Source organism: Caenorhabditis briggsae (genome assembly GCF_000004555.2).
Source record: "Caenorhabditis briggsae complete genome, chrIV, whole genome shotgun sequence".
NCBI classification, from domain to species: Eukaryota; Metazoa; Nematoda; class Chromadorea; order Rhabditida; family Rhabditidae; genus Caenorhabditis; species Caenorhabditis briggsae.
Genome location: NC_013487.2, coordinates 1,086,840 through 1,095,929, shown reverse-complemented (window position 1 = coordinate 1,095,929; position 9,090 = coordinate 1,086,840). Strand labels below are relative to the sequence as shown.

Here is a 9,090-nt window from a genome sequence, read left to right as displayed (position 1 = left end):
GGGGGGGGCACCACTTCAAAATGGCCTAGAAAACCCTGAAGTTTCTCCTACAGTACCCCCCATTGCTCACCTCCAAAACCATCTTCTTCTTCTGCATAATCTGATCTCCCGACCGCTCCACAACCGTCGTCATCGTCATCTTCTGCTGCGCGTTCTCCACGGATTTCGTCTCCGTGGTTACTGTAGTCTGTGAGTTGGCATCTGAAGACTTCGTCGTCGTGGTTCTAGAAGAAGACGTCAGAAGCTTCGGGGGCGTCGTCACGATGAGATCTGCATCATCGTCGTCGTCGGCGAGCACGGCGACGGCGTCAGCGGGTGGAGCGACGCCTTGTTGGATGCTGGACATGATTTGGTAGAGCGCTGTGCAGTCCCGATTCGTGTTATGCTTCAGGCAGAAGGGTCTGACGTCGGTGGTCAATTCCTGAAGAGAATTTTTGGAAATTTCGGTCATTTTGAAGAGGTGGCCTAACTTTTGCAAGTTGAATTTTCTAGGCCACCGAGTTTTTTTGCCTAGGAATTACCTTATATTTATCTAGTGTGTTTTCTAAGTCATTTTGAAGTGGTGGCCTAGAAAAACCAACTTGCAAAAGTTCGGCCACTATGGTAAGATGGCCTAGAAAACTCATGAACCCATTTCTAGGTCATTTCAACATGGTGGCCTAATTTTTACGAGTTAGGTTTTCTAGGCCACTATGTTAAAATGACCTAGAAATGATCTCATGTGTTTTCTAGGCGATTTTGAGCTGGTGGCCTAGAAAACCAAACTTGCAAAAGTTCGGCCACCACTGGGAGATGGCCAAAAAACACTAGAAAAATGGCTTTAAAGGCGCCTATAAAGGAGCCGTGGCCTAGAAAACTCCAGCATTTTTTTAGGGCAGTAACTACAGTAACCCAGATTTTTATGGCAGAGACTACAGTATGACAGAGACTACAGTAAACCAGATAGTACCTCCACAATGACCACTTTCTCAGTGATAAGCTTCCTTATCAGCATTGCGACGAGTCGTATCGCACGGTCCGTCGCATTCTCGGCGGTCTCAACGACACTGATGACGTGGCGTATGTAATCCATGACTATCGATCGATGCGATGCTTGGAGACGATTCAGCTCTTCGAACTCCTTGCCCAGTTTGACGACGGTTTCGAACGCTTGGACGATCGAGCCGACGGATTGCAGGATTCGCATGTATCTGGAATATCGATGTGGGGGTCATTTTGAAGAATCTAGGATCAATTTGGACCGTGTTGGAGCATCCAGAAGGTCATTTTAGGAACTAATTTAGGCCTCGTTAGGCCTAGGTAGGCCTGGTTAGGCCCATTTCAGGACTTGAACCGGTATTCCTCAAATACTGGAGCTATTAAAGTGCCCATTTTTAAAGGATTAAGTCAGTTTAGGTCATTCTTAGGCCAATTTAGGCCAGTTTAGGTCATTTTTGAACAATTTTAGACCAATTTCAGACTAAATTAGGTTATTTTTAGGCAAGTTTAAGTAAGTTTTAGGCAAATTCAGGCCAATTTAGGTATACTTAGGCAAATTCAGGCCAATTTAGGTATATTTAGGCAAATTCAGGCCGATTCCGATCAATTTCAAAGCAATTCAGGTCATTCTAAGGCCATTTTAGGCAAATTTCAGGGCATTTTCAGCAATTTTCACCCAACTTTCATATCACTAACCTTCCAAACAAGCATTGCTCCGTTCCGGTTGCCTTATCATTCAACGCGGTGCGGACCAAGAACGATGCACAGATTCGGTTGTTGTTACGACAGAACTTCTGAACGAACTCGTCGTCTTCAGAAGCGGCGAGGAGGCGTTTGAACTGCGGATGCGATTGGGCGCCGTATTTGACGAACTGAATCAGCCGATCCGATTTTGAGGTGCTGGAAATTGGATTTTTCCAGTTTTTAGGTCATTTTTAGCTCATTTTAGACGTTTTTAGACGATTTTCGAGGTATTTTTGCTCCAAAACGTGAAAAAATACCTCTAGAATCGCATGAAAATCGTCCGAATCGTCTAAATAGGCCATTTTCCAGCCATTTCCAGCAAACTCACGTCAATCCAATGCCTTCCAGAACACGATCCACACATCCCTCGATAATCTTATCATCGTCCGCGTACGTCATCTGAGTCATTGCCTTGAATTCTGACTCTGCTTCGATTTCGGAATCCTCCGAATCGATTTCCGTCGGACATTCTGAAGAGGCCGACGATTCGACCATTCGACCGGTGAATTCGATTTGTCGTTGCGCTTCGTCTACTGGAAAATCGATAGTTGCGAAATGACATAGTTGCAAAGACTCCTCGTTGCAAAATGTCATAGTTGCAAAGGGTTTTAGTTGCGAAATGACATAGTTGGCAAATGTCAGTTGCGAAATTTTATAGTTGCGAAATTTCTTAGTTGCGAAATGACACAGTTGCGAAATAGCCTGGTTGCGAAATGTCTAAGTTGCAAAGGGTCTTAGTTGCGAAATGTCGTTAAAAAGCTTACACTCTGGCTGCGTCATTCCACTGAAGATCTCACTTTGATACTCGACGACAGCTGCAAAGGATATATGTATTTTTGGCGGGAAATTCGAATTTTTCAGCCAAAATGTCATTTTTAAGCAAAAATAGGCAAATTGAGGCTATGTTTAGGCTAGCTTAGGCCATTTTCGTACAATTTCAGACGATTTCAGCCTAGAAATCATGATTTTGGATCAATTTAAGCCAATTTTCAGCGATTCATAGCTCAAAATTGGTCATTTTTAGCCGAATTTTTTTGAAAAATGAGTCATTTTCAGTTATTTTCCGTCATTTTTGATGATTCTCCAAGCCAAAAAAGGCCTATCTTACTCGTTTCCAAGTCCTCAAACGCCTTCAGCAGCTCCTTTTGCATATCGGGACCAGCGGATTTCGAGTAGACGACTTGTTCGGCCTCCTCGTGCTTCGGATCAATCATTCTACGGAAATTGGCGACACTGGGATCCTCTAAATCGTCTGGACGCATTCTCGATGGGAGGAGTGTCGGAGCATTGTGGACCAGCGGGTAGAAGGCCTCGGCCATGCCCGCCTCGTAGTCTTTTCGTTCCCTATAACTTTTTTGGGCGGTGAAAATAGTGAAAAATTAGGCCAATTTAGGCCATTTTTAGGCAGGTTTAGGCCAATCTGGGTGATTTTTAGGTCATTTTTAGGCAAAAATATGCCATTTTTGAACATTTTCCGACCGATTTCAGACTAAATTAGATCATGTTTCAGAAAAAAAATAGGCCAATTTAATAAAATTACCGGTAAATTCACCAAAACCGTACCGATAGCACACACTGCTCCCACTTGACCTACAGGACTCTAGTCGGTCCGTCTGGTCATTTTACTTTTTTATTGGTACAAATCCCATTTCTTGCCAAATTATCTATCGATTTTCCCCCATGCATTGCAAATAAATATATTATTATTATTATTTTTAGGCAAAATTAGGCCATTTTCGAACAGTTTCACACCGATTTCAGACTAATTCTTACATTCCCAACTCCCTCATCGCCTTCACCAGTGGAACCATCTCCTCCGTAATCTCGGGCCAATGATCCATATTAAGCTCCGCCCACTTCTCAAACGCATCCCTCTCGACTTTATGTAGGTCCAGACTTTTCGCCTTTTTCTGGAATTCCAACGCCGTCAACTTCTCGACGACGCCTACATTACACGTGACGATGATTCGTGCCAACGTCGCCTCCGGCTCGTGTTGCTCCAATTGCTCAGCCCAGAATAGAAACGTGGCAAACGGATGGGCGTGGACGTCGGCGATGGTTTTGGCGGGTTTCAGACGCATGTACTGTTCCATATCCGGCAGACGCCACACGATGTAGATGATGTTGAGACGACGAACGACGTCTTCTTGATCGTCTCCATCCACGTCGAATAGGGCGATGAGGGCGTGAAGGATGGCGAGGGAGCAACGATTTTCGAAGAAGGCTAAGACGGAATTCCCGAGGGAGTTGAAGGATTTGTTCGTGGTTCGGATGAAGCTGGAAATTGAAGTTTTTAGAGTGAAATTAGGGGTTTTTAGAGGTTTTTAGAGCTGGAATTCGGCAACTTTAGGTCTAAAAATCGGCAATTTTGATCAATTTTCGACCTAAAAACTTCCATTTTCAAAATTGAAGTTTTTAGGCCTGAAATTGAGGTTTTTAGATGGAAAATTGGGGTTTTTAGGGCTAAAATTCGGCAATTTTGACCAAAAATGAGGGATTTTAGGTCTAGAATAAAGGTTTTTAGGTCGAAAATTGAGGTTTCTAGATGGAAAATTGAGGTTTTTTGGGATTTTTCAGCTGGAATTTCTGGATTTTTTTGGGATTTTTAGACGGAAAATTGAGATTTCTAGGTTGAAAATTGGGGTTTTTAAGGCTAAAAATCGGCAATTTTGACCTAAAATAAATTGAGGTTTTTTTCAATCAACAATCCGAATTTTTGGGATTTTCCAGCGAGAAATTTGAAAATTTTAGACGGAAAACGAGAATTTTTAGGTCATAACGCGACGATTTTTGACCTGTAATTGGCAGAAATCGAGCATTTTTCAGTTACAATTCTAAAAAATGGCTCAAAATACAATTTTTCGATATTTCAGCGTACTTTGAAATATTGGTAACATCGCTTTCGGAAATATACAAGTCCTCATCTCGTTTAATATCCTCCAACAAGTCCAAATCGTTCTCCTTCTTATTTTGAGCGTCATCCTTCGATACGGCGCCAGCAGCCGCCGCCGCCGCTTTTTTATCCTTCTTTTTCTGTTTTTTCGTCATTTTTCACCTGGAAAAATCGAGAAAATCGGGTGGAAATTGGCGAAAATCGATGGAAAAAGATTTAGAAAAAATAGAAAAAATGGGTAGTCAGCAAGCGCGCTCTACTGCTACGCGCGAGAGAGTGGAGAGCGCAGAGAAGTGATTGACGCATTTCTCGTGTGTTGACGCATTTCTCGGCGAATAAATTTTCAGATTCTGATTTTCAGCCTTTTTCAGCCAAAATCCGTTATTTTTTAAAATTTTTTTTGAAAAAATTGAAATTTTCAGCTAAAAAATGCTTAGAGCAGCATTTCAAGCCTCTAAAATTGCTACTTCGGCCTGGAGACCTCCTGTGGAAATGATGAAAAAATTTTATTTTTCAAAATTCCAAATTCGACCAATTTCCACGACAAGTATTTCGAAAACCGGCGATTTTGAGTATGAAGTAAGCCTAGAAATCGATTTTTCGGGTCAAAAAACCATACAAATGACGTTTTAGGACCCAAAAAGTGAGGATGAAGTTGTAAATATCACATATGTGTTAAGAGACGGAACTGAGCGGAAAATTCGAGGAAAAGTGGGCGATAATGTCATGTTTTTGGCGCACAGGTGCGGTTTTTTCGGCTAGGCGGGAATTTGAAATTTTCAAAAAAACATTTTTTTTGAATTTTCAATTTTCTTCGGTGGGCTTGGCGGGAATTTGAAAAATTTGAATTTTCAAATTTTCTTTCAGATACGACATTGAAATGGAGGGAGCTTGCGAGGCATCGCTGGCATGTTCCACGTGTCATGTCTACGTGGATCCGGCGTTTTCAGATAAGCTCCCAGAGCCACTGGAAGAGGAGGATGATATGTTGGATATGGTACTGTAGTGGAAATTCTGAACTTTTGAAAAATCTGAAAATTCTGGAAATTTGAATGTTTGAAAAATCTGGAAATTCTGGAATTTTGAATTTTTTAAAAATCTGAAAATTCTGGAATTTTGTTTTTTTTCTTAATCTGGAAATTCTGGAAATTTGAATGTTTGAAAAATCTGAAAATTCTGCAATTTTGAATTTTTGAAAAATCTGAAAATTCTGGAAATTTAAATGTTTGAAAAATCTGAAAATTCTGGAAGTTTAAATGTTTGAAAAATCTGGAAATTCTGGAATTTTGAATTTCTGAAAAATCTGGAAATTTGAATGTTTGAAAAATCTGGAAATTCTGGAATTTTGATTTTTTCTTAAATCTGGAAATTCTAAAATTTTGAATTTTCGAAAAATCTGAAAATTAAAAAAATCAATTTTCTGCTGAAATTCGGTCGAAAATTGATTTTTTTTAAATTTGAATATTTTTTAAAAAATTCCGAAAATTCATTTTTTTCAAAATTCCAAAAATTCAATTTTTCAATAATTCACAATTTTCCAATTTTTCCAGGCGCCCGCTCTGAAGGACAACTCTCGTCTCGGATGTCAAATCGTTTTAACCAAGGAACTGGACGGGATTACGGTCACTTTGCCAACGATGACACGCAATTTCTATGTTGATGGACATGTCCCAAAACCTCATTAATTCCCTTTTACTTGTTATTTTTCTTGAATTTGAATTTTTATTTTTTGTGATGTTTTTAAAGTTTTTGAGATTTTTCCGAGATTTTTAAAGTGCCAAAAATGGATTGAAATTTTGAATTTTTCGAGTTTTTTTTTGAAATTTTCTCGAATTTTGAAAATCTAAAATTTCAAAAAATCGAAAATTTGAAATTTTCAATCCCAAAAAAATGTGTATCGAGTCTTCCAGAAGGATTCGGGTTTTGAATTCTATTTTTCGCTCATTTTTCCCCTTTTTTTCAAAATATTTTTTAGTTTATTTTGATTAGAAAATTAAATGAATATTGTTTTTGCTTTTAAGCTTGTTTCTAATTGAAAAAATTCAAAAATTTCAATTCTTCAAAATTCAGATTTTAAGAAAAATTTGTCTTATTAAAATTCCAAAATTAAGTGTTTTTTTTCGAAGACTTCAAATTTTAAGTTTATCAATAACAAATAAAATTTTCAACGAAATCAAAAAAATTTCCAAAAATTGATTTTTGACCATTTTCAGAATCCTGTATCTCAGCTTTCAAGTTTTCGACCCCTTTCAAAATTTCAGAATGTACATAACAATAATAGAGCTTCATTTTTCTAGTTGACCATTTCTTTCTAGCTAGCGCAGTTTTTGAGATATGCGCCTTTGAAGTTGGCGGAATTTCGGACACAAAAATGTCATTTTCGATGCAAAAACACGATTTTACACCGTCTCAGACATGAAAAACGCTTAAAAAGACCCTAAAAGACCCTAAAACACCCGAAAACCCCCTTAAACAGCCTAAAATGACAATTTTCGAAAAAGTGAACCAGATGGCTCAGTGGGTTTTGGCAGTAAAATTTACGGTCCACAAGACCAAAGTTCGATTCCTTCCGGGATCCAATTTTTTTTATTTTTGTGTAAACCTCAAATATGATAGTTTCAGGTACATTTAAGGTCTAGAAATGCCAAATTTTTCGTATTGAGATCTGAAATAGCCTCTAATGGGAGTCCCTTACTTTGAGCCCATATATCTCATTTCCTGTAAGAGATATCATTAATATGCCAACTGATAAAATGTTGCTGATATTATGATAAACATTTTATCAGTTGGCCACTTTTTGATATCTTTGACAGGAACCGAGAAAACTTAGCACAAAGTTAAAGGTTAGAGGACCCTTCTATTACAGGCTTTACGGTAAGTTTAATCGAGGCCCACCAGCTAGCTGTTAAAAAAATCAGTATTTGAAAAAATTTCAGTTTCACATTTTTCAGAAATTTCCAGAAAAATCCATATTTTTCAGTTATATTCTCTCCGATCGGTTTTTTTTCAAATGACCATTTCGCAACCGCGACATTTTAAAACTTTTCTTTACTTCAAAAAAATGTTTATACTTTTTACACCACGTCTACTGACCTTTTTCCCCCGTTCTGCTGTAATACAATTGGCCCCTTCAATGCTCAAATGTGTAATATTTTGGTTTCTCTAGTTGTCTGCGTCTCTTACTCCTCCACACTCTCTCGCCTCTCACTCTCCAGACGCCAGATGCTCAACTCCATCAGACAATAAATCGTTTTCTTTTTGCTAAAATGACCCTTCTACTATTTTCTATATTATCGATTATTTGCATATTGCCACGTGGCAGCTACTGTCAGCAGACATCCGGAGAAAAACGGGTCACTTTCGAGGACTATTATCAATTTGGAAAAAATGAGTACACTGATAAGAATTGGCCGGATTGTGTAGCTTTTATGAAACGAGCGATTGATGATTTTAAGTGAGTGGAACTTGAAGTGTTTCGAAAGAAAAATTAGGGCAAATTCGCTCTACTGAGAATTCAATTTTGAAAAATTTTCAAATTTTCTACTGAGAATCTCTGAATTTTGACCCTGCACTCAGCTTTTCCAACTTTTGAGCTTCAAAATGAGCCCAAACACGACTAGGCTCCGTCCACTTTGATATTTCAGATAGACACGCGACGCACGACCGCGCCGCGTCTGAAATATCAAAGTGGGCGGAGCCTAGTTGTGTTTGGGCTCATTTTGAAGCTCTAAACTTGGAAAAGCTGAATTCAAGATTAAATTGTGAATATTTCTTCCGTGTTTTTTGTTGAAAGCAAATGCGCTCTATTGAGAAGTTTTGCAGTGAAACGGGGCGCAGAAGCCGCGCAAGCTGTCGCCAACTACCTCCTTTTCGATGATAATCCACTAATGAAACGGAACAAATATTTCTACGGAAAACAATACAAAAAACCGGAATTGTTCACACCAAGTCCCGAAATGGTCCAAATTTATGAGAAACGAGAATTGGAATCTCGTTATTTGAGCTTCATGGAGACTCGATTCGTTATTAAAGATGGAGAGGTTGGAAGAGTTTGTTTTTTCCCTTTTTTCTAGGCCACAAGTTAGTACGAAGCTGGTCTAAAAAATCGATAGTTATATGGTGGCCGAGTTTTTCCCGGATTTCTAGTCCATGAGGTGAAAAAAGCTAAGAATATCGATTTTCAGCTCCCACCCGAACAAGCCGATGATCATAATCCGTTGTCAACGGATTTCCACACGGATGACAATTTCCCATACGCTGAAATTAAGAATCTGATGACGTCACCAGAATGTAAAATTCTGAGAGCCGAATTTGAGACGACGGAGAGAGATGCGTTTGTGAAGGAGTTGGAGAGAAGAGTCAAGGTGAGTTTTTGTCGATTTTTAAGCTTTTGTTCGGTGGAGCGCGGATGTCAAAATATTGATTTTTTCAGAATCTCCTGGCCACATTCCAAATTCTCATCGGTGTCCTGCGGG

The 9,090-nt window shown here is 39.1% G+C and overlaps 3 protein-coding genes across 3 annotated transcripts in view; 2 read left to right on the top strand and 1 right to left on the bottom strand.

The window, feature by feature from the left end:
* The window catches only part of CBG13718, a gene marked incomplete at both ends in the record, with an annotated part of 7,061 nt that extends 2,291 nt beyond the window's left edge, over positions 1 to 4,770 (bottom strand). The window contains 8 exons of the mRNA XM_002632437.1: positions 71 to 421; positions 950 to 1,190; positions 1,675 to 1,878; positions 2,051 to 2,255; positions 2,487 to 2,537; positions 2,831 to 3,066; positions 3,496 to 3,999; positions 4,601 to 4,770. Of these exons, the coding sequence (XP_002632483.1) occupies positions 71 to 421; positions 950 to 1,190; positions 1,675 to 1,878; positions 2,051 to 2,255; positions 2,487 to 2,537; positions 2,831 to 3,066; positions 3,496 to 3,999; positions 4,601 to 4,770 (1,962 nt within the window). The remainder of the gene's footprint in view (positions 1 to 70; positions 422 to 949; positions 1,191 to 1,674; positions 1,879 to 2,050; positions 2,256 to 2,486; positions 2,538 to 2,830; positions 3,067 to 3,495; positions 4,000 to 4,600) is intronic.
* Positions 4,771 to 5,044: 274 nt separating this feature from the next.
* CBG13717 lies at positions 5,045 to 6,300 on the top strand (the record flags this gene model as incomplete). The annotated part of the gene is made up of 4 exons (XM_002632436.1): positions 5,045 to 5,194; positions 5,249 to 5,358; positions 5,483 to 5,612; positions 6,166 to 6,300. 4 exons carry the CDS (start codon positions 5,045 to 5,047, stop codon positions 6,298 to 6,300), a joined length of 525 nt encoding a protein of 174 aa, XP_002632482.1.
* A 1,581-nt stretch (positions 6,301 to 7,881) lies between these two features.
* Positions 7,882 to 9,090, top strand: part of CBG13716 — a gene marked incomplete at both ends in the record, with an annotated part of 4,692 nt that continues 3,483 nt past the window's right edge. The window contains 3 exons of the mRNA XM_045244797.1: positions 7,882 to 8,069; positions 8,427 to 8,655; positions 8,800 to 8,979. Of these exons, the coding sequence (XP_045095237.1) occupies positions 7,882 to 8,069; positions 8,427 to 8,655; positions 8,800 to 8,979 (597 nt within the window). The remainder of the gene's footprint in view (positions 8,070 to 8,426; positions 8,656 to 8,799; positions 8,980 to 9,090) is intronic.